The 26,085-nt window shown below is 39.5% G+C and overlaps 1 protein-coding gene across 4 annotated transcripts; it reads left to right on the top strand.

Annotated features, from left to right (window-relative positions):
• The first annotated feature begins 204 nt into the window (after positions 1 to 204).
• On the top strand, positions 205 to 24,932 carry fam107b (family with sequence similarity 107 member B). Of its 4 annotated transcripts, none has more exons than XM_088079853.1 (4): positions 205 to 383; positions 17,966 to 18,104; positions 22,291 to 22,447; positions 23,446 to 24,932. In XM_088079853.1, exons 2-4 carry the CDS (start codon positions 17,977 to 17,979, stop codon positions 23,563 to 23,565), a joined length of 405 nt encoding a protein of 134 aa, XP_087935979.1. In that variant the 5' UTR covers positions 205 to 383; positions 17,966 to 17,976; the 3' UTR covers positions 23,566 to 24,932. The 4 variants fall into 4 exon arrangements, with proteins under 4 accessions (XP_087935979.1, XP_087935978.1, XP_087935977.1 ...); XM_088079852.1 differs by having other exon boundaries at positions 207 to 383; positions 17,933 to 18,104; XM_088079851.1 differs by lacking the exon at positions 205 to 383 and adding an exon at positions 15,948 to 16,121.
• The last annotated feature ends 1,153 nt before the right edge of the window (positions 24,933 to 26,085 follow it).

Here is a 26,085-nt window from a genome sequence, read left to right as displayed (position 1 = left end):
ACACTTCTCAGGAAAGCTGACATGGGCTTATGACAAAAACTGTGCGCGCGTGTTTGTGGGCGCGCGCGCCCCCTCATCCACGCCCCGCCCTGCGCTCGAGGAGTCCCCTCTCATCTACTTCAGTGAGCAGAGGAGGAGGAGGAGGAGTCCGCGCGTGACGTCGCTCCATCCCTCCCACCCAGCTTAAATTTACATTTTCTATGGGTCCTGACTGAATGTGTGTGTGTGCTTCAGCTATTGAGCAGTTTTCAAAAGCAGAGTCTCGCGGACACACCTCGAGCCTTTTAAGAAGTGACCGGAGACGCACCGATGTGGCCTGAACCACTTTGTCATTTTAAATATTAACTCGAGTTGGGAGAAGTCGCGTCGGGGTCGACTTTGAGGTAGGTGTGTGTGTGTCTGGTGTGTGTGTGTGTTTTTTTCATGAGGTTGTTTCACGAGCGCACTAACAAAAGCGGCACGTCCTGACTGCTCTGTCTGCTGCCCTCGGCAGAAGCAGCAGGTTTTTGATTTTAAATAACTGTTAAGTAACGAGGAAAAGAAAAGACTGAGGAGAGAGAGAATGAGATTGCAAAATACAAACTCTTGTTTCATTGTCTCCTTTTGTTGCGGCGCATGACTGTAGCCGACGGGACAGTGAAGAACAAACACGTTGAGGTTGTTGTACAGCATGTACAGACTGCAGTTAACGTTTACTTTGGAGTACAATGATACTATTCACGGCACTGGATACTTTGTGCTCTTGGAGGACAATAGTAGAAGAAAAAAACAGTGTTTGTTTATTTTTAGTGTGTCTGAGGTGTTCAGAGAAGGTGTTATGGTTGCATTTACTCACATGTGATATTACATTTGGCAATATCTGTGCACAATTCTGCTTAATGATTATAAATATATCCCAAAATCACATCTGTAGCCATAGCACAAGTCTTGCTTTTGTTCTTTTGCTATGTTATAGGCTCATTTGTCACCATAGCCTACAGATGATAATCTCAACTCTTCATACAAGGGGCATTTTTTCACAAACAACATCAGAAGAATCCATATTTCATGGATGACCTGTATCTGAATGCATCATGTGTGAGTAAGACAGTGTGTAATAGCAGAGCAATGCCTCCTGTGTCAAAGCACATGGCTTCAGTCAGAGCTGACACACTGGCCTGTGCTGTCATCAGGCTCACACACCAACCCTCATGTGAAGAGGTGGGAATTTGAAAAAAAAGTCTCAAACTTATGGCGTCTCTTTTTTTTTTACAGTGCCCTATTACTTTGTAGACGTGCTGTCAAACTTTAACAAGATGTTAAACAAACTTAACCTAAGTGTGTGTGTGTGTGTGTGTGTGTGTGTGTGTGTGTGTGTGTGTGTGTATGTGTTTGCTGGGTGGAGGCGAAATTGCAGGCTGGCAAATACGGCCGAGCAGCGTTAATATCTGAAGTAACTTTGGTTCATCAGAAGTGTTGGAGTGAGAGAAGTGACAAAAGCAGGTGGAATGAATGGTATACGTTCAAGGTGAAGAGCCTTCAGGAGTGTGTGTGTGTGTGTGTGTGTGTGTGTGCGCGTACGCAGGGAGGGGAAAGTTTCTCACACATGTGTTAGTCATTTAGACGGGAGTTTGCTAAACGATTTACATCTGTTTTCTGATCTTTGAACCCCCTCCTTCCCTCCTCTACGCTGCCTCTTTTGCTGTCTTCTGTTTCCCGTAAGAGCTGATGCTGTCATTGTGTGTGCGTGTGTGTGTGTGTGTGTGCGTGTGCTTCATTATTATTGCACTCAAAGGAATTTAAATATGTGAATGAAATGTCTGAGTTTCCGCTCTTGAATGGCATGTGCCTGTTAGCGGTTTCTCCGATGTATCTTTATAGAATCTGAGTCCATGTCCAAGGACTCAACCTGACCTCAAAAAAAGCAAGGTATTTGGGTCAGAATTGGGTGTGTGTCCACTCAGGGGTAGCTGGCAACCACATGTGTGTTGACAGTATTATCTCCCACAGTCGTGCTGGTCTGTCTGTGGGCACAAAATCTTCATTACTCAGCAGAACGCACTGATCCTTTAGATCCACACTGCACGAGACACTGTGTTACTGTGCGTTTGTGCTCTTGAGTTTCATGATCAGAGTCCCTCGCTAGACATTTCATTCACTAGCAGTGAAAGACTACCTTGTGGCTTATGTTTTTACATCTTTCCCCTGTAATGAGCCATGTAAACCCAGAGTGAGGTTTCAGTGGGTCTCTGTAAGAGTGGAGTTGTCTCCACTCTGTCCAGTTGGGATACTTTCTGCAATGTTTTAGTTTTCCCTTTTTCATGATTTAAAATTGTGAGCCTAGTAGACTGGGTATTGTTTTTGAGTTTAAAAATGTGTTATGCAATACTTCTGTACCATTTTGTATTGATGTAACCATACAAATACATTGGTGTTGTAACACAAACAAGTAAATATTAGAGTTGTTCAAAAACTAACATGTTAAAATGGGTATAGGCGAGTGCAGTTTATGCACTGATTCGATACTAGGGCTGGGCGATATGGCGCTAAAATAATTTCACGATATTTCAGGGTATTTTTGCGATAACGATATTCTTCATGATATGACAAAATACTGACAAATATTTACCATTAATTTCAAAAACAACAGAACAACAACTGCAGCAAAATTACTGTTAAAGTTTGCCTACAGATATTTAGTAAACACTAAACAGAAATTATCTCTCATTTCCGTAGTTTGTAAACAACAGCAACAACTGAGTTTCTTTATAAACTGTAAATAATACAACAAAATAAATTAACCACATATGACACATTTAAGCAGCTGCCAAACACCTTAAAATGTACTTAAGATGTACCTTTTGAAAAAGCAGTTTTGCTTTTAGTCGTGCTTGTTGTTGCCGTGCGTAACGGCATAGCGTCATTATGTCAACCAGTCCAAATATTGCCATTATCTCGGTGTACATTATTCATACTGAAAATTATACCAGTATTATTGTGAACGATATATTATGGTACAGCCCTATCCGTTACCAGGTAAACCAAAATCACTTTTTCTTGGCTGCTCTAAAACAGTAGCCGACACAGCAAGTTGCGCTGTGCAGGCACTGGCAACTAATGTTTTAGAGCAGCCAAAACAAACTGATTTCCGGTAAATAGTGTAACTTTAGCCATTAGCAAAATGTCAAATTAGATTACCAAAGAAATTTCTGTGGAATTCATTCTCTGCATGCATTTGTTTATGTTTTACAAGGTTTAACCTCAGTCATGCGATACAGCAATGATAGCATTTCACAACCGCGGTTAGGAGGATAGAGCTGTTGAGTTTTTTTTTTTGCTTTTTTTAAAATGCAGTGGTTCGGTTTATTATTCTGTATCAGCTGATTTGCAAGTTAAGGAATTAAAATGCGAACTGGGACGGAAAAAATGATATCAAAGCATCTCTATGTTTAATCAAAGAATATGTAGACGGGACCCAGGGTTTCCCCATGTGGGTTAGATTGGAGGTGGGCCACCTCAGCCTGAAACAAACGCTGCCATTACAAACATCAAAACTAGCCTCAGTCACTTTTATGACAAAAAATTTTAACCTTTGGCAAAAAACAAAAGACTTTTACGTGCTATTTTACATGAGGTTAAGTATGGAAATCCGGTTTCAACATGGCACCGCTTGCTATACATCCGATACCTACTGGACTGAATCATAATGCAGATTTCGGCGCCTCATTTTGATGCCAGAGTGTGAGTAGTGAGAGAGAGCAAGTGTGAGCGAGTGAGGGCAAGCCTGTGAAGTTGGGCTAGGTTTTATGTATTAGGGGGAATTTATAGTGTTAAATAGTGTTTTTTATTCATCCATATTTATATATTCAAGCATACTTGTAAATTGTTAAGAGTTAGGCCATATATATAAATATATATATATATATATATACTTTTACACCAGGTGTCATTTAGTTGAGTGTGGCTATTGTGAATTCCTTCATCAACTACACTGAGGACAAGACAAGATATCAGGTATCTGGGTGTTGACTAAACATTTCCTGAGAAGAAACACTGATGACCTGAACACTAACAAAACATTTCAGTCAGTTACAGTCTGAAATAAGCAGAGCCCTTTTGTTTATCTGGGTTTTAGTGGGCATTTATTCATTCAATATATTAATCTAGACTGACAGTAAATACAGCAAATCCCTGGTTTTGTTTATCTGTTTTCTAGCAGTGTTGCTGACATCTGTTTTGTCAGTTTTTGACAGACACTGGATGCTTTTCTAAGCATCCCGCCCCTTTTCGTGCAGGCTGAATGAAATATGATGATGCAATGAAAACACAAGTGATGCAATCACAGACATCCTACAACAGGACAAAGGATATGTTTACACAGTGCTGTGGTTTTGTTGCCATGGTTTTAGATTATGATGTCACGATTCAAGTATTGACTTTCCTAATAGAGAGCTGATGTGGAGTGTGTGGTGGGGTTTGTGTGTGTGTTTGTGTTCCTGTATCTTGTGTGTGTGTGTGTGTGTGATAGGTGGTGGTGGGTGTCGGAAAGTTAGACATGCAGAGGCTTGACTTGTATTTGAGCAGGCTCAGGACTCAATGTTGATTTATGAAAAGATATATCTGCGCACCAAAGGCTAAAACAGACACACGCACACACCTACCGCGACTCAGCTTCTCAAAGAATCTCATTGATTTTTTTGCTGTTATGCCCGAGCTTCAATCACAATAAAGCACCATTACTGTGCTGACCACTTTGCGTTTTCTTGGAGGATGGATGATACACACAAAAGCACGCACACAGACTCTAAATGCCTTCCTCGTTGCAGCTTGTTAGGCTAAAGTATAGAGAGATTGGAAGTGTAGGCTGCATGAATTGGATTAAGCTCTTTGTAAGTCAGTATCAAGATATATAATGCTGTCTTATTACAAACGCAAACAGGAACTTACGCCCACGGAACAAAGTAATAAGAAAGTCATTCCTTCTGCTGCAGCCTGAAGCCAACAGGCCTCTCAGAACGTATACCCCCATACAAGCTTTGGAAAGTTTCACGAGACAATGAAACCACATAATTGCGGACTGTCCCAACTAAAAATATGCATTCCATGTAAATGCTGTATGTTTTGAATCATGTCAAGCATAAAGCAAAGAATCAGAGAGAACAAAGACTCCTCATTTTGGCTGCTTTCGGACACCTGGTTACCTCATTATACATGTTTGTGCGTGCAAGATCAGCTTGCATCCCTGTGCGCCTGTCTGTCTGGCTAACTGTAGATTGTCTGGTTGCCCAAGGTAACAGTTGTTATTGGGGTTTTTCTCTACCAGCATGTAAACAAAGGAGAACCTCCCAAATCCTCCCCGGTGTGCCCCCCAGCCAATGAGAAATGAGCTCCCAGCTGGGCTCAGCCAGTAGACGGTGAGGAGGGGCGTGACAACGCTCCATAAGGAAAAAAGCAGCAGTAAAGCACAAAGCTTTGAATCTGAAACTGGAACAGACAGCACAGCCATAACAAAGACTCCTCCTTTATGAGTGAACGGCACTTCGCACTGCTGAGCCAGACATAACGGCTGCAGCTTTTTAACTATATGGCTTTTACACCACTAAGGAGGCAGATATTGGCGCCACATTTAAAGGGGGTGATGCATGTGAGGAATGTGCAGTATATGAGCACATGTTTACATCCCAGGGAGGAGGAGCCACATGTTACATGCTTGTGCTCTGTCTGTAATTCTCTAGGGTGTGTCTGTGCCGCAAAACCGTCCAGATTCTGCGCGTCTGTCTCAGTCCACCTGTTCTCATGTGGCCTATACACATACATACAGGACCATGTGTCAGTGTCAGCTGTGAGAGAGTATAGAGCAGCCTTTTGTGTTTGACTGACAGGTGTAACCCCAAACTGTACCTCCCGCACCAATTATTCAGGACATGTGTTCAGAATTTGGTGTGAGTAAGCACTTTGGTTTTAACCTTTTAAAGGAAAGTGCACGTTGCGTGCATCCAAATGTTTCTGTCACTCAAAGATGTCAGTGAATGAACATAGGTCTCTGACTGTTTGTGTGAGAGTCTGTGCCCCTACATGTATATGCTGTTGTGCGCCTGAAGTGATAATCACTTTGCAGGTTCATCACATTCCGACAGCGTGACTCAAAAGTGGTGTCTGTGCCTTTTCAATCCACCCCATTCACTCTGTAATCAGCTTCAGCCCAGGGCTCACAACGTGCAGCAACAGGACTGTGCACGAGCCACCGCTTTTTATAACTTCAGTCAGCGCTGAACACAAACCGTCAACATGTTTAAATTCAAAGCGAGAGATCACAGATTAACATGATCAGCGTCTAGGTAACGTCATATTTAACATTTTGTAACCCTTTGAAACCTGACTAAATAAGGCATTGAGCAACTTTAAAAGAAATGACCTAAAAATAGCACAACATTGGTAAAAGTTACAAGAACGTTTCCTGAAAATTAGCACACACAAAAAAAAAGAAATATGAAAAAAAAAACCAAAGAAATGACCCGAAAAAGGCTAAAATATATAGTGAGATAAATATATAATTATAATAATCCAGGCATTTTTTGTGTGTTAATTTTCTAGTAATTTACTCTTCTTTTTGAAGTTATTTTTCTTTGACTTTTTTGGCAATTTGTAGAACATTTCTTGCCAACCTGCTTATTGCCTTTTTTTATCTTTCAAAAGAAATCAAAGCAATTTGCTAAAAGTTCATGAAAGGCATCTGAATGCAGCACAAGAAAACTCATATCTATCCAGGTTTCAAAGGGTTAACAATAAGAATGTCAGTTCTTCATCTCAACACGTTGGAGGTATGTCCACTAACAGATCTGGCTGCTTGCTTGTATTGCAATCAACTCTTAAAAGCCAGATATGGATGCAGTCAAACTTGCATTATAGTCAGATAAGACCAAACGCAGCCGCAGTGGTTTTCCCACAGATGCACGACAGGAAGAAAAACATAGATTTGACGCACTACAGCCAAACGAGACGTCCGTCTCCAAGCAGAGATCACAACGCTGTGATTCCCATCAGACCCCAGAATCACACTGAAACATACATACGTGTAAGAGTTGTAAAAGTGATAAACATACTGTATTCTTCACTTTTTTTCAAAATAAGGAACAAGGACTTATTTGCGTAGAATATAGACATGGAGTGTGTTTCCATTGCAGGAACTTGGGGTAAACTGTTTATTCCACTTTTGTTGAAATAAGGAACAAGAACTTATTTGCGTAGAATATAGACGTGAACCATGAGGCAGGAACATTTACAGAAACGGCCTTGTAGTCGGTCCTTTCAGCCTTTGTGTCTCCATTGCAGTGTAGGTCCCTGTTGCTGGGTTTTATGCTGAGGTTATGTGATGACGGAATAATCAGAATGACGACTTTCCCACTGAGAAAATTCGCACAAGTTGCCAACTTGACATCATAAATGCATAAACATGGCTGACAGAAATTATGTCAGTGTTTGGTCAGTGGTAAGAAAACTTGATGTTAGTTGCCATACTAAATATAAATTTTTGATCACAAGTATTGGTATTATTGTTAACTGCTGACCATGTAGAGTGACCGAGATTAGTTAGAAAACGTTATTAAGCATAAACCCTGATAACAAGCTTTTTTAAGCTATATTTAAGTGGTTTAAAATGCATATCTTTAATCACATGTTTTAATTACATTATTTTGCAGTTTGTATTGACGAGGTAAAGCAATTCTCACCAGAATGTCTTGATTAGGAATCAAAAAACTGCATGGGACTATCACGAAGTGGGCATGTCTGTAAAGAGGTACCACAGAACCTATTTTCACTCAGATATCTGGAGGTCAGAGGTCAAAGGCCGTTTTTCCATTTCCAAAATTTAGGCTTACTTTGGAAGCACATAACATTAACCATAACTTTTTTGATAAGGGTTGTTTAGATTTGTTTTCAGCATCACTGTTTTTAAAAGACTGCAAAAATAGCAAAGATATTTATGCTGTATTTGCGCCAACACCAAGTTATCCTGAAAAAGCTAATATCAGCCCGGAGGATTTATCAGTCCAGGGCGACTGGAACAAAAGGTCATTAATATAACTCAAACTGCAAGTGATGACAGAAAAAAAGTTTTTATAGTAAACACTGAGTATCCAGAGGGATGATGGGAGCTAAGCGAGAGGGAGAGTCACTGTTATTCAAATGTTTTTGTATGAACATTTCTCTTGGCTGCCGGGCAAGTAATGAGTCTGGGTGTTTACTTTTCATCAGGACAGTCTATAGAGCCGCCTAGCACTCCCTTAATGACATCAGAGTACTTAAACACACATACAGTACTGCACAGCTCGAGCCAAACTGTTCACGCCTCCCTCACATGACGTGCCATGTGTTGTATACTCGTTTTATTGTGTGGGTGTTTGTGCTGGGGTGGGCATCTGTGTTTTATGAACCCTAAAACCCCGATTGTAAATTCCCATACCCCTGCGTCTCCCCAGTGACATCATCACACTATGGGAATGGGCGGGTGCTTTCGTAAGGTCAGTACACGATGAGGCCCCAGAATTCCCCAGCTCCTCTTCTCCAGACCCCCTCTCCGAGGCAGGAAATACAAAACAGATCTCAACCCCCAAACCCCCAAGCATACTTTTGAGTTTCCCTCTTACTCTGTGTCTGTTTCTCCCACAGATCATCTCATAATTCAGCCCTCTTTAGCGAAATGTTCTGAATGTTTTTGTAGTAAATGTACACACTCATCTTCAGCTTCTTTAGACATAATTTTGAGCTTTTAACTCAGCTGAAACAGAAACTATTGATAGCAGTGTGCACGGACAGAAACGTGTTTATGCTCTGACTAGTTCATTGTGTTCAAGTTTTGTTTTCATCTTATTTGGCTACATCTTTTTTTGGCATGCGCTCAAGCGTCTTCCCCGAAGCTTACTCTCACATTATTTTGCGTACACATATACACAGGCACTGAAAACAAATGATGGGGGTATGATCCTGACTTTGACACAGACTTGTTTTTGTAGTAGATGCAAGTGGCAGGAAAATGTGTTTCTATTTTTCAGTTCTGTGCTCCGGAAATTTCGTGCATGCGTTCGTCACTGTGCTGCTCACCATGATTTATGTGTCGTCATGGGGGTGCCTTGTAAATGAGCATGTACGCAGGGCCTATCCGGGAAATGAGCTCATTGTCACCACAAGGCCCCCAACTCTCTTCTTCTCCTTCACTTTCTCCGTCACTTTCTTTCACACACACATCCCTGCCCCCCCATCCCCCCACATCTGTCACTTAAAAGCTCATCTATCTGTGTGTTTTAATTGGAGCCGCCCCTATTTATGGCTGAATGGCCGCTTCATTAACAGAAATGCTGGGAGACGCACACTCAGATCTGTCCGGCTTGTAACGCTCAGCAAGGGGGGGAAAGGGTGTGTTCATGTGTGTGTGTGTGAGAGAGAAAGAACGGGGTGTGGGGGTTGCTTCAGGGGTATTGATGACGCAATTTCCCCTGAGGGGCGGACCTCCCATCTGTGAGTGGAATAGACAGGATCTGGCCAACAGAAAGATAAAGAGACTGTGAACAAGAGGAACTATATGGGACAAGAGGGAGGTGTGGGAACAAAACATTGTGAATAAAGTTTAAAGAAATGTTATTCTTTTTCAGTGTTTTGTGATGTTATACTGTGAGTCTCATGTAAAGCCAGATGATTTTGTTTTTTTCATCACATATGTACGCATCTGTAATCAGAGTATGGTTAATATACAGATCTAGTTGAGCTTCTTTTGGTGTGTCAGCTTGTCAGAACTGCAGCTAATATCAAGAAAATATACAAGTGCCAAAATCTTGGGCTTAATGAGTCTAGTTTAGTTATCATTTACATGTAATCGTTTTTTAAGTTTCCAATGAAAGCCACAAATAGGTCACAGAATTGGCTCTGCTCTTTTGAAAGTCACGTCTGTCATGTCTGATGTGTCCATGATCAGCATACATCAAACCGGATGCTAAAATGCTGATCAGTCCCTTCATTATAAGCCTGACTCCTGTGCACCTTTTGTGCAGGATACTGTGGAAAACAGATCCTGGCACGCTCATGTCGGAGTGGGTGTGGTCAGCCATGTGTTCACAGCCAATCGCGGTTAACGGCCCAACCCCACTCTGCAGAGCTCAGGATGCTCTGCTCTGTTTGTGCCTGTATCCTGGAGGAGGACAGTGGGGTCAGATGGTGAAGCAGGCCACCAGCTGCTCTCCTCGCCTTCATTTTCCCCGTATTTTGAGGCTACAGCCGGAAGAAGGATGCTGTCGACTCATGAGAGTCGTTTTTAGCACTGAGGCTGAACATTAAGTTATCGACCTCCTTCTTCTTTTCCCTGTTGGTAACAATCCACTTTTTGTAATTGTTTCTCCTTCCTGTGGTATTTGCAGTATTGTTTTGTCTGCTTCCCAGCAGTGAAAGAGAAACGCTGATAATGGCCAATTTGGGTTCTCCAAACCAATCCCCCATCATTAGTCTTTCTGCCCATCTGTGCTCTCTGTTGGGTTAGACGAGGAAGGATGCTTTTCATGCATAGATTTTTGTTTTCTTAGAAATTGTGCAAAGGCCAAGTGTAAAGAGTTTTGAACATTTACTAACAGGAGAACATAAGTTCAGTATTTAATGTTTTTTGTCTGTGTTTATGGTCTCCAAAACATGGAAACGAGGAAATTATCTGGTTGCTTAATTTGTACTGTAGGGGTCAACAGAGGATCGACTTGGCTGATTATTGAAGCCGATATTTGGCATTTTCCCAAATATCTGTATCGGAGTTTTATTTTGATGATTGCTGAGAAAATTAATTAATTAAAAAGTGCAAAGAAAGTGTCAGCATGGGAGGAACTTTTACTTTGTAAAACCTCAGGGAGTTATTTCTATTCATTCATTTTTTAATTTAATTTTATTACTTAACTTGAAAACTGAAAATAGCTTCCGCAAACATACACCTTTTTAACAATATGCCAGTCATATCATGCTAACACAGACTTTTCTTTTTATTGAGAAATTGTAAAAAAGTTATAAAAAAGGAAGTAATTGGTTGAATGTTGTCTGATAAACGTGGTTACCGTAGTGACTGTGTATGGTTGGAAGTGTATCACGGTGGCAGGTTGCATTCGAGCTGAGAATGACTTATCTTTGATGGATAAGGGTGCCTGCGCTCGCTCTGCCAACTGATTGCATCACTGCGGGCAGAGCTGCTATATGAGCACGCACAAAGACTTGCATTCATATTAGGGACTCATTTCTCAATTTCCCCCTTTAACTTTCCTCGCCTCGAAGTCGCCATGGAGACCTGCCATCACCCACACTGCATTTAGTGACACAGCATTCAGGAACAGGAAAGAGCTGCTGCCAACTGACATCTTAAGCCTTTCAATGGAGACCAATGAAGAGACTTTAAACAACTTGAATACACTCCTCAAAAAACAGCCCCAAACTGGCTCTAATGAATATAAAAAAACAACAATATATACACAACAGTGAAATGACGACCTTTAATAAAGGCAGACCGATATTTTGTTTTTTCAGGGCCGATACAGATAACAGTTGTTAGTAGCTAATGAGACCGACTGCCGGTATTTGGAACAGATATGCATTTACGATAAAAATGAAAATCTATCTGCCAGTATTTAGAATTAGGAATATAACAAACTTCAAAAACTCCCAAACTTTGTGTAAATGCCTTTAGCAAATGTTTAATCAAAATGGAAACTTTCAACATCAAGTTCCCACCAACTTCTTTTATAAAGTCGAGTGAAAATTCCAATAAAAAATGCAAAAGTTCCTCCCATGCTGACACTTTCTTTGCACCTTTTAATTAAATTTATCGGTTATCATTAAAATGAAACACAGTAATCTGCCAGGCTGATAAGCAGTCGACCCCTAAAGTTCATCTCAGTTTGATGGAGTGTTTTTGTGTCTTTTAGTTCATTGTTTTTGTTTTCCAGCCAGAAACCACTTTGATTCTCATTCTCCATCCTAATAATAATAATAATAATTCATTTTTTATAGTGGTGTTTTGGCAGCAGGAAGCTATTTTGTAGCAAAAAAACTCAGATAAACCCACTTTATGTTACCTGCCCCGACACCAAACGGTGGACAGACAAAGTTTGCAACAAGCTGCTAACACAGTGGAGCATTTAGCAGCTAAATAAAGCAGCCAGATAATTTGCTCAGATGTTTTGGAGACCAAAAACAGACCGTAAAAAGAGTTTTTATTGCACTTAGGTTTTACAGACAGGACAGAAATAGTTTTACAGACAGCACAGAAATATGAATTTATCTCTCTGTGTTACTGCATTCGCTTTATTTTGGTATTTTTCTTACATGATTGGTGAGATATTTCCTGTAGCGAACTGATTCAAAAATGTGACATTTCGCAGTACATGAGATCACAGTCATACACCGATCATGAGGATGACAGGGAGAGAAGTAAACAGAGGAAAGCCGTCTTCGACTCGTCAGCCCCCTTTTTCCTCTGTCCTGCTCTGACCCAGTTTTTCTCCTTTACTTTCCATTGTTTTCACCAATTTTCTTCTCATTTGATCCCCGACTTTATGCTTTTCTTTTGATATCTTCTGATTGTTGTGGCCTTTCTGCAAGACATCCAGGAGAGTCAGGCATTTTTGGAGGCTCATTACAGCATTCATGAGTGTCTTTGTGTGTGTTTGCCTCCACAACCAATAATCTGTTTTAATGGGTTTCCAGGAACGGCAGGAAGTGCTGTCCGGGGACACACGTTGACATGCTTGGAGGTTTGCTTCCATAGCACATGTTTTTGTTGTGCTATGTTCCAGATTTTAACACAAACAATCTGGTGTATGTGTTGAAGTGGCTGCAGTGGTGTGTAGTTATGAAACCAAGACACCTGCAGAGGGACAGATCTTGAGGCAAAACTGTGCATTAAAGGTCCAGAGTGTAAGAATTAGGGAGATTTTGTGGCGTCTAGCAGTGAGGGTTGCCGATTGCAATGAGCTAAAACTTTTGATTAGATTTCTTTCAGCGTTCATCTTTCTGGAGATTTTTCACTGGAGCTGAACTGACTCAGTGATTTACACCAGTACAAACACTGATTGAAGCAGTTTTACTTTAACAATCTGTGTTTCTCCAATTTGGCACATCGCTGAGAGGCTGCTTACTTTGGTAGCAGACGCAGAAACACAAAAATAATCGGCTTATGTAGAGCCAGTGTTTGATTTGTCCGTTCTGGGCTCCTGTAGAAACTTGGCGGAGTCAATGGACAAGGACCCCGCCCCATTTATAGATAGAAAGGGGTCGAACTAAAATAACAAGAACACAGATTCTTATTTTTAGATGATTATACACTTAAGAAAACATTTATTTTATTTTATTTTATTTTATTTTATTTTATTTTATTTCTGCCAATATATCCCCTGAAATCCCACACACCGGACCTTTAAATGCAGGTGTTTATCTGACCGATATTGGAGCATGTTAACTCTATTATCTACTGTATATTGCTCCTAAGGTGTTGGATTTTTAACTGATAGTGAAACATGTTATCTATACAGCTTTTGAGTGAAACCAGTGGAGACAATGAACATAACCCGCTGAGCCACGAGTGATAAAGCAGAATTTAACAGGCTTCAGGGCTCCAATTTGAGGTTGCAGGTTCCTTTTGAACTCCCTATGTCACTTCCCCTCTCGCTTGAGGCACAGAGGAAGCAGGAGCAGATGTGTTAAGCTAACGGACACTTTGACAACACTGCCAGTCTGTAAGTTCCTCTACCCCCTACTGCTGGCATTAACAGAAACCGCCTTTGATGTACACAGCACGTGTGTGCTCTCACGCAGCCCCTGATTACAGCCACAAGCTGTTCTGCCCACCTCTGCCATCTCGCATGCACAAACACTGTCGCCATGTTCTGGCTGTTTATGTTTATGTTTATGTTTATTGAGGATCCCCATTAGCCGACGCACAAACGCCAGGCTAGTCTTCCTGGGGTTCCTGTGTCACTGAACACACTGTGTCTGGTGTGTTTCTAACAACATTGTAGTTATGCAGCATGGAGCTGAAAACACTTAACTAAAGTGGAGTCTTGTTTTTATTTTTAGGAACAGATCGATTAGTATTTCCTTTGCCATTCTTCACCCTAAACTTGTTGCTTAACCCACGCAGATCCCTCACCCATCCCATTACTTTTATAGAAAGTCTAGATCTATGATAACTGTCACCGGACTCAACCTAAATGCACAAACTTATTTGATGAAATGTCGAAAAGCCAATCACAGTGTTCAAACATATCTAAAGTCGACTGCAGTGGAGCCAAGTCCCCTGTTTTCAACAAACGTGGCTGATCATGAGGAAAAGAATAAGCACAAGGCACATTTCAGTCTATTTATCATATATTTAAAATACATAATTTGTGTTTAAGCAGATGTTAAAGAAAACGAGATGTTATAATACTTAAACATGTCAAAAATCACATGAGAGATTTACAGCTTTTATCCAGGATTTTTAAAAAAATATCATGGATCTGAGTGTCATCACAACATGAATAGGAGAAATTCAGTTTGAATAGGATAATAGTGTTCTGATTTGATTTTCTAATAATACAACCATCTTTTGACGCATCTTATTGACTATGTTCACAGAATATTCATCTCTGGAGGTTTTCCACATACTATTTTTAGGTGATACTTCAGAAATTAAGGATATTTTAAGTCAAAAACAATAAAAAAAATCTGTATGTAATGTGTTTTAAAGCATCACTTTATTCACTTTTATGACTTCATTATTCAATAATAATAAACAATCTCACATTTTTTGTTGAAAAAGGTCAATTAAGACCATTTATTATTGTTTTTATTGTTAGGCAATTTATCCATTGACTTTTTTTCCATTGGAATGGACAGAGAGAAGAAAACATCTAATGATTTGAGTGCGTTTAGAGTAGAAATCTATCATCACATTTTGTGTGTTTGTGTGTTTGGAACATAACTGGGTTCTGAAAGGGTTAAAATGATGATTTTATATACATATTTATATATATATATATATATATACTGTATACATTTTAAGATGTGTGTTGGCCACAATAGTTTGTAAATACGATTTTTAAAAGGTTACTAATCCCAGATTAGAGGGGATTACCCATTACCATGACTGTAGATCACTACCAACTGGGTAAGGCCGTATTTTCATTTGTCAACATATTCCACTTTATGCATCAATCAGATTTTATCATGTGGCATTTCTCCCTCTTTGTTCTGCAGTGTGCGGCCACAGACCATGTTTATCTGAGGGGTTCTTTGTTATGTAACTGACACGGTTTAGTTTCTGGAATGCAAGAATAGCGACCTCTAGTGGTGTCTTTAACTCATTACACATATCCTCTGAGTGAGTGTTTTGATTCTGAGGACACGCTCCTCCACCACCGTGTCTAGCACGTGCAGTGAGAGGCATCTTTGGTAGCGCTCAGCGGTGTGATTGGCCCGCTCAGGCTCCAAAACATCACTCCATATTTTGTGTCCTCATCAGTTGTACTCAGAAGAGACTCAGTCATAGTTTTTTGAGAATGTGAGCGTTTATAAATCTGAGTCATTCCTCAGACAGTGGGAATGCACATGACTGTGTTATGTAATCTCATTTTATTTTGTGCATTAACATCAATTTCCAGCCACTTTAAAAGAGCCTTTGTCTCCAACACTACATGGGAATATTTTACCAACAACATACAAACAGCATGAAGTTCCATACAATGACAAGCAAGATTATTCATTAATTAGTGAAAAATATTTAGGGAAAATTTGTTATAATATGCCCTTGACATAAAGATGTACACTGAATGTGAGTGGGAGGTAGGAGGTGAGGGAGGGAGCCGAGAGAGAAAGAGCGAGAGAGAGAGTGTGTGTATGCGTGTGTGTGTGTGTGTGTGTGTGTGTGTGTGAGCGTAGCTATAAAACAGACTTTGAACTCCAACCAGCTCAGTCAGAGACAGCTGTGTAGGACAAAGCACATCTCCTGTGTGAGGCTCAGCAACGTGCTGTTAAACAGGACAACGAGCTCCGGTAGCTTTTTCTGGAAAAAAAAACCCTGTTGTGGATCAAAATAGCAGAGATGGCGACAATGTTCAGATACCCCGTCTTTCCTCATCTGCAGGGTGAGTTAAGCCAAGATTGAAATTTGTGCATTTTTTTTAACAATAGGTAAAAGTGAAGTACTTCACTTTTTTATTTGTATATATGCTAAATATGTTTTTAATTTTTTTTTTTAAGTCAAATATAATTCTTTTAGATTGTTACTTTTATCTCCTGATGTATTCATTTGAAAAGAAATTTAAATTATTATTATTTTAAAGGGTAAGGATACTGGATTTTATGCCGGTAACCAATGCCAATATCAATATATCCAATTTTTTGCCCCACCTCATTTTTGTGATCACCAAGTCTCTTATATAGTGGAATTAACATCATGTTATGCAAACTCTTATCGGGTTGGCCCACCAGCAGATGGAGACATGAAATACAATGCTTTTCAACTGACGTAGTAATCATTCATTTTGCAATATAAGAAAAATACTTCAACATATTGGCCGGTATTGATATGTCATTCAAAAGCCAATATCTGCCAGTACCGATGACGTGCCGATGTTATCCTGCATCCCTATTAAAAGGAGCATGTTGTGATGAAAGTGAAAATATTTTCATCGAGCAGATCGACTGGGGATTAGTGGCACTTAGCTGCAACAAAAGTTACTTGGTGTGGTGTATGTGCGAAAGCACACACATCCAGACGATGAACATGAGGTGCTGGTGCTGGACATGAGGTCATGCAAAAGATATTTCAAATGCATGTTCATGGGAGCATAGTCTAGTGTGCAGACTCTGTTTTTCCGTATCATTGTATGTACTCTGTATCCCAGTTATTTCTCAGCTTTGTAACTTCCTAATTCATGACACTTTGGTCAGTAGATTTACACAAAAGCTGGTTAAATTTCCATAAATGGAAGAAATGCTGTATTCACAATTCTTGTGAAATGCAGAATATCTTTGGTTTTTAACACATTGAGGCAGCTTCCCCGCATTTGGGGGTCATATGTAGGAATCACACATTTGCACTACAAGGATCAGGTGAAGGAGGAAAGAGTCTAATGTTAAAAATTAGGACTAAAGCGGAGATAAAGAAAACACAAACAACAAAATTCTCTGCCATGGCTTTCCTGACCAGCTGCAGATCTACTCCCCACATCTCCAAACTTTGGACTTTACCAGAGAAGTCCCCAGTATTATCTCCCCCTTTTCCTCTCTCTCCTCTGGATATCTGTCATACAGATTATCCACCTACACACACACACACACACACACACACACACAAACTAACCTCGGTGTCTAATGGTACCATTGTTACCCCACTTGTCTTGTTCGATGCTGTTTGTTTTCACGTTGCTCACTTGTATTGCACAATTTATTTGACACTTGTTGTGCTTTATGTTATTCACAAAAATCACTAAACTGAAAAAAAAGGAATTACTCATTTGAGGGCATGGAAAACAATGGGTTGAACCTTTGTGTTACTCATGTATCAGCAACTTCTGAAATGTTTACGTAACTATGTGCCTGAAAGAAATTGACTCCCTGCTCTGATTCATTTCTTCATTATATGGCAGCATATGGCCTCAGGCGGGGGGATGAAATGTTCCTCTTCACTCAGTGTGAACAATTATGTAATTCCGGCGCCGAGTCCTTCCATCACTATAGAGACGATTCAGAAACCCTGAGCTCGTGCCAGAGGATCAGGCAGATGCTCATATCACGCTTTCAAAGGAGAAAAAAATAGATCCTTGAACAATGTTCCTTTGCAAGACAGAGTTAAAGATTTCTGTCACCACTCCAGTGCTGCATCCAAACCCGTGTCATACTGGAAAAAAGTGGTTAAATGAAAGTCCATTTTATTTGTTTTGTGTCGATTCAGATCCGTGTGACCCTGGTCTGTCGCTGTCACCAGGGAGGAGTGTCATGGCGGAGCCCGACTACCTGGAGGGAGACTGTGATGAGCTCATCAAACCCAAGAAGCTGATCAACCCAGTAAAGAACTCCCGTAACCACCAGGACCTGCACCGAGAGCTGCTCATGAACCAGAAGAGGTCAGGAGACGAAAAATGCACCTTTAACACCTTTCTCACTTTGTCTTGTCTTTATGTGTTTCCTGGTAAAAACACACATTTACTCCCAGGCATAGAGGTAGATTTTAGGGGGTGACACATGCATTTATTCCCCCCAAGAAAAACATTGAAGTAGCAGAGGAGGATACCATAAGTTGGCATGAATTGATGCAGAAAAGACACAAATTGGTGCAGAAAAATTCACCAGAATGCGGGAAATGAAGTGTTGGACGCTGTGATTTTCTAGCAGAAGATGTCCCATTTTATATCTTCCTGCCAGATGTTGAGATGAAACCTCTTGTCCATTTTTTTCTCACAGTTAGTAACCCAGAGTTTTATCACAGTTTAAAGCACATAAACAATATCAGATCAGTAGTCAACAAATATTCCAAGCCTATGAATGGAGGTAAATCTAAAAACAAAAAAAAAGTATTTTATTATATTCTATTTTTTCATATGCATAGTATTTTTATTTATTTATTTAGTTAGTTAGTTAGTTAGTTATTTTTATATTCCAAATAAAGTATATTAAATCAAATTCAATCATGATGAAATGACAGGTAGAAATATGTATGTAATATGTGTGTGTATATATATATATTTGTCCTAAATTGCCTTAAAGCATCAATAATTCAAAATCATAATTGCATTATGCAGAGGTAATTTTTCATTTTATTTTATTTTATTTTATTCGATGATAAAAATTCTTTGTTCTTCCAATAGTTTCTATATCATCATCATCTTCACGTTTGCTTATGGAAACTATAACAAGTTTGCCCCCATCCAAAAACAGGATAGACGGGGAGAACACTTGTGTGTGCAGATCCAGGTTCATTTAGTTTGCTAATAGAGGATGAGTTAACACGGTCATGCTGCTGCTTTGCTGTAATTGGTCTGATTGTATCCATGCAGACTGCACTGATGCTTCTGCAGTTTGTCACCGAAGTTAACTTCACTGGTCCACCCCAAAACCTCCAGGAGCAGTATTATGTAAAGCTCGGGATATAAAACTTTCATAGGGAGATATTATATAAAACCCCAAGTGCATCCAAGTGTCAGAAATTGGTTATGTAAAGGTCACGCAGATGCACTGTACATGACAAACCTGGTCTGGCTAAAGATTTTAAGATCACACAGCACAAGGTATCATGCAGTCCATGTGAGCATCCATCACATGCACACAAGGACCAGTGATCAGCCTTTTGACACTTGATGTTTGTATTTTCTCTCACCAAACAGTGGTGGCGGCTTTGTGCCTGAGCTATTAATAGCTACGTAAACACACATGCTGTTGACAGCTGTTATATCACAGCAGCGATGCTCTGTCCCTAAACAGGTCAAAGAGTGAGGTGCGCAGCAATGGAGACAGAGAGTTAATGAATGATCGGAGAGAAGCCAGGGCAGGCAGGATCAAGAGGCACTTGGAGGAAAATGTCATGAAAATATTAGAAATGACAAACACTGTAGGATATTGTTTCTCATCGTCTAGACGGAGAATATCCCGGGGCATGAGGAGAAGTCTGTGAGATAAATGTAGTGGGCTTTGGGGGGGGTTTATACTTTTTTGGCACAATGTTTTTATTGAGATTTTTCATGCTGTAGAATATAGCTTTTTGCAATCATATAACCCATAACATAACATATAAATATATCTTAATAATGCTTAATAAATAGATAAATATTTATAAAGAAAGAAAAACAATAAATAAATAAATATATAAAATAAAAACAAGAATGCTCCTCGTTTGTAAAACAATTAAAATCCATACAAAATTAAATACAATAACTTAGATTCAGAAAACTTTATTGTCTGTCGTGACATAAAATCATCTTAGATGGGACTCATCATACAGTGCAAAACAAACTCGGGCAATAAACAAACAGCATGTATTAAAAAAAACCCAATACAATAAATACCTAATACAATAATTTAGACGGAATAAAGATCAAAATAAACCACTGTGTGCAAAGTGGTGTAGCGTTTATGTAGATGTATGGGTAGTCTTTTATTATAACATGTTTATAGCAGTGGGAATGAAGTTGTTTTCATAAGTATAATTGCAAGAAATGCTAAATATAAATAAATAAATTACACAAGAGATCAGAAATTGCATGGTCGACAAAAATTATTCATTCACTTTACTATGTGATAGATCTAAATCCTTCACAGAATTTGTTCAGGGACTCCATATATTCTCAAGTATATGCAGTTTAGACTTTAATATGTAAGTTATCCTCTCTAATGGAAGGCTTGATAGCATCAGTCTTATCTGTTGATTAGTGCTTGGTCTGCACATACACATATTTAGCATTAAGCAAGCTATGGTCTGTAAATGCTCGTTCATTTTTACTACAGTTCACTGGTTACAGGCCCAACAGAAAAAGCTCTGGGTCTTAGACATACTTGTTATGATTGGGCTTTCAGTCGTGTACTAAAAGTATAGAAAGCCTGCCTGCATAGTGGATTAGTCACGCTGATGAGAGAGGGGAGGGGTGGGGTGGGTGGATGGATGCATGGATGGATGGATTGGCTGCGTGAAGAGAAAAAAAATGTGTTATGTAATCAAGATTACAAAACAGTCTCTAGCTGAGGGCCTTTCTCTGCCTTGGCTACCTTAGCTGTGATGACCCGTCCTACACACATGCACACACACACACACACACACACACACACACACACATAAAACATACAGAGGATTTTCAGAACTTGCACCGTGCATGGTGAGGTGTTTGAGCAGATGGAGGTATTGATGTGCGAACACACATTCTTCGCTGTCTGCGAGAGGGTGTGCACTCATGGGAGGTCACAGAGAGAAGGGTCAGTGATTATGTAAACGTTTCCAACAGTGAAAGGAGGGTGGCATCTTTACAGGCTGTCTTCCTGCTCTCAGTGACCTTGACCCTCCTCTCGTTCTGCATAGTACAGCCTGAACAGATCGCACCTTTTACACTCTGCTTTTAAACGCTGTCATAAGACCCTCACTTTTAGGCACACCGGGACATTTATCTGCAGCAGAGGCGGCTTGAGATGAAGTAGTGCCTTGTTGTAAATTAACTCCCACTCATTGGAACACTGTGAGCTCGGTTATGCAATCTTCAGGATTTAATAATGCATTTAATTAAGATGTTGCAGAACTGCAGTCAGGTGTTTTTCTTTGAGGAGCAGACGCAGTCTGTGCAGACTCAGGCTGACATGGAGAGAGGAAAATGAGCAACCACGAGGAGAGTAAAGTTCTCAGGATAGTATTGTTTTTGAATTCAATTAATCAGTTAATCAGGGGCATGGAGAATGGATTTCTTTCCTTTTTTCTTTCTGTTGTCTTTCTGTCTTTCTTTAGCTTTTATCTGCTTTTTACTTCTGTCATTCATTCTTTCTTCTGTCATGAGCATGTGTGTTGGTAAGTGTAGGTTGTTTTTTGGAGAGGCACTTTTTTCTGTTGGTGTTGTTTTATTAAAGAAAGTCTTTTTCTTTCTTTCTTTTTTTTCTTTATTGCGCCTCCCTAATCTTTTGTGGACCTTTCTGTTTATTGGCTTCTGCTTCTCGGAGCAGACTCTAAACCCTCTCTGTATTAAGCACCCCGTCTCCTACGGCTCGTCCACAGCCCCCACCCTCCTCTCTCGTAATTTTGGAGTTTGAAGCATTATGTAACATTTGGTATTTTTGCTCTTCTTCGCAAGACACACTCACACTTTAGGAAGATGTCCCTTTCTGAATTTTGCTGCACAGACTGAGGCAGTTGCATAACAATCCCACTGGTTTCCCAGTGACTTAACACCCCAAACAGCTTCCATGTGAGGAATACATTCGATAGTTTAAGATTGAGATTGTTTTTTGTTTTGCTTTTTTTGGTATTTTGAAAATCGGAAGAAAAATGCGCTTGGTTTCAGCCTTCTACTCTCAGTGTTGGCAGCCTTCACATATAGAGACTGGTGAATGTGGAACAATCTGTGATTAGGATCAAAATCAAAACTAAAACTGAAATTTTTAATCCGGAACATTTAATACAGATCTGCACGTCAAACCAGAATGAGGTCACAGTCATCATCTGTTACACATGAATGTGAACGCTAATCTCCCTCCCACCACAGAGTGGGGCTCTGCGGGGTCATCAGAGCTTGTTCATTGAGCTTTCCTTCAGTAACACACGGTCTCTCTGATTGTGCGCAGGGGTCTGGCTCCTCAGAACAAACCTGAGCTGCAGAAAGTTCTGGAGAAGAGAAAGAGGGAGCAAGTTCTCAAGGCCCAGAAGGAGGAGCAGGAGGCCCACAAGAAGAGGAGCGACCTGGAGATAGAGCTCATGAAAAGACAACAGAAACTAGAGCAGGTAAATGATTGACAGAATGTGTATAAACTGTCACTTTAGCACCTATGGATGCACATTTTTACTGTCTGATCACAAGAGAAAATAAAATCAAAGTTACTGACTGACTGGACCTTGAAATGAAACAACATTCATCTTAAAGAAACAGATTGTCATCATTTGTTTAACGGGAAACAGAGTAAAACTTTTAACTAACAGATATCACATGAAACTTCACCAGCTGTTTAATTACATTAGAATTTTCCAAAACTGTGTTTTAATATATAAATAATGAATGAATAATTAAATATGAATTGATTTGCATACGTTTCCACCACTAAAACCTGAACATTGGATAAAGTCAGGTTAAAAAAAATAATTAATTTGTTTTCATATTAAAGTTAAAGTTTTTTACAGAGGAAATTTAATTATCTCTTTTTATGAGTACATAAATCAGAAAAAAACAGCCAATAAAAAAATCAATTTCTGTCACATTTTAAGGAATAAAACTATATAAATCTCACTATGGATGACGTATTTATTGTCTATTATTATATATAGGAATAAAAATGGAAATTTGGGTGCATTAAATTGCTGCTTCGGTGGAGAATTCTGACTCGAAGAGTGTGAGGAAGAAAATACATTTTAGAAAAAGGCCCTTAAAAATATGTTTTGTAAAATGACCTGCATTTTTAAAACAAAAATCACACTGGAGATAAAGGGCAACAAAAAAAAAATAAAGAAAAAAAGAAAATAACTAATAAACATCATGAAACCTCCCCAGTTGATTACTTACATTCAGATTTTTATTTTTTATATAAAAAGTTTTCTGAAATTTTATGTTTAAACATGCAAATGAGAAATTTCCAAAACAAAAAAATAAGCTAAAATGAACACGTAAATGTGCATTTTGGGTGTTTTCTTTTCACTGATTTGATATATATATGTATGTAAGCAAAATAGCCCAAATCCTGTAGTGTCCCCCACTTTATCTGACTTTGCCAACATCCGCCTTCTTACAGCTTGAACTGGAGCAACAGAAAATTGAGGAGGAGCAGGAGAACACCCCCGAGTTTGTGAAGATGAAGAGCAACCTGCGCAGGACCAAACAGGAGACCGAGGGGGAGGAACGGACCACCTAAAAACCAGCAGGGGTGTCTGGGTCTGACTGTGCGCGTGTTTGTGGGCACGGAGACGTCAGGAGTGTGTGTACAAAATAGAGAGTGTGTTGTCTGTGGCGCACGGTGGCGACCTGACCGTGGTCCGAGACGAACTTCCTGGCTTTCCCGACCCTAGCTGTTCCTTTCCCGCAGTGAGGAGAGAGACTTTACAGACTTTAAAGACCCCCCCTCTGTCTGCCTGCCACAGACCGCCAGTGCTCACCTCTGCTCCTCACACCCATCCAGCAGCACACAGCACCCCCCGCAGGAGGGACCTAACACAGACATGTTACATGTAAAACGCCTTTTTAACGAAGGCGAGCAAGCTTCCAATGAGCTCTGATGGAGAAAACAACCAAACACACACACGGGAGTTTTCACCCCTTCTGTTTTCACTCTTCTCTCCACAGCAAGCTGTCGTTTCTCTTTACTGTTATCAATGTTGTTATCGTGGTTGGGTTTTTTTTTTTTTTCTTCAGAATCAAATAAGGAAAAGTGGACACTGGATGGACTCTTGAAGCTGTGTAATGTAAAAGCCAAACAAAATGTGCTTTTGTTATTTATGTTTGTAGCTTTTAGCCCAGGTATAGGGGAGGACACTTTTTAGTCATTCTGTATTTTAGGTTGTTTTACAGCATAGTTTATGAAGCCAGAACAGGACAAAGGGAGTGTACGGTTGTGTGAAACACTCACATTTGCTTTATTTTATTTTATTTTATTTTTTTTAATTCCAAACATGCCATTTCCTCAGCTAATGCAATTTTGAGCAATAGTGTAACTCCCAGGCATGAGAGTGACCTTTTCTTTATATATTCTGTTGTTTTGTATGAATAAAAGTGTTACGTAATAAATAATTTAAGTTTTTGTTATGGTGGTCAATAAGAATGAGCCTTGAGACCTGTCTAATCAGTCTTTGTGTAATTTTTGAACTTGATAGGAAGCGCAGGGCAACCTGTCACTAAAGATATAAATGATTAGTAGTTTTTGGAATATCTGCGTGGCTCCTTTGTCAGTGCAGTATTTTGTCTTTATTCACAATGAAGTTGTAGATGTGCAGACAGATAAATTAAATCAGTTCATTTGTATTAAAATGGCAGTTATCCTTAAAACTATTAAACTCACATATGAAGCCATTACCATACAAAAATTCCAAAATGGTTACACAAAGAAACTGTGATAACTTTGGATGTAAAAGCGCACGTGTAGGGGTTATTTAAAAATCACACAGTAACATTACTGGTTTAAAATGCTGGTGTATGGGTCTCCAGGAGATGATGGGAGGAAGCAAATTTCTAACAACGTAACCCTTTGTTCTCCAGAATCTTTTAAATAAACATAATTTTAACACACACGTTCTATTTATTTTCTTTTATTCCGTGTGTGTGCTGCTGGAGTGGATTTCTTATCTTTCCAAAAACAGTCTTTGTTGTCTAAGTGCAACGTGATGCAAAAATAACAGCAAAGCAGTATTAGAGTTATCACTGTGATAAATTTAGCTTGTTTAGTCTGAAGCTGATGTTGATTTTGCTCACAGACTGTTTCTGGAACAGAAGCAGGATTAGGCTGAATAGAAGGGCGAAGTAGGGCTGTGTGTTTTGGGAATGCAATGCACATAACACATGGTGGGGGAGTGAGAGAATTACAGACAATGGTCACGTAATTGGGAGATTTGTTAGTTACGAGTAATTTAGTGTGTTTTACACTTTAAAACTCCTTTTAAATAATATGACAAAAATGTTGGAACAACTTTATGTATGGCTGCGTAGGGCCTCCACAGTAACGTGGAGTAGACTTCGGGCCTCATGCAACAACTTTCTCGTAAATTTCTCTTAATTTTCTGGTAAGAGAAAAAACATAATTAGTCAGCTCCAGATGCACCAAATGTTCTTAACAATCCAAATCTGCTGTGACCCAGATGTGCTCAATAATGAATCCCACTACATGATAAATCCCCTGTTAGCACAGGTAACGCCCCCTAAACACTATATACGGGCAGGTATTGTGCCGTGTGCAAAGACTCTGGCAAGGAGGTTGTAAGAAGAGGAACTTTTGCAGTAGTGACATTGATGTTAAATAAACTTAAACAATGTAAATGTGATTTCAGGGAAACGTATTTAAGTAATAAAAGTAAAAGTAACAAGTATTAAATCAAAAATAATTAAAAGAAAAAAACAGCAAATCCTGGAATATACAGAATATATAAGAAGCTGGATCCATGAAATGTTTTTTGCATGAAAAATGATTTATACAATTATAGTTGCAAATTATTTTCTTAATTGATAGATTAATTAATTAAGCTGAACTTTTATACTTTAAAATTGTTTGTGTGCAACAGTCCTGGAGTAAAAAGTACAAAATCCCCCTCTAAAGTGTGGAAAGAAGTAGAAAGTGTCATGAGATTTAAATAAGTGAAGTAAATAAATAAAGTAAAGTAAAGTAATGTAAAAGTTCCTGTAAAAAAATAGTAACATAAAGTTACAAGGTGCCAACAACTCAACAGTC

This window comes from Plectropomus leopardus, chromosome 7, assembly GCF_026936395.1.
Source record: "Plectropomus leopardus strain MGB_pleo_1.0 chromosome 7, ASM2693639v1, whole genome shotgun sequence".
NCBI lineage: Eukaryota > Metazoa > Chordata > Actinopteri > Perciformes > Serranidae > Plectropomus > Plectropomus leopardus.
The sequence above is the reverse complement of the archived record's forward strand: the minus strand, read 5'-3'. Positions and strand labels throughout refer to the sequence as shown.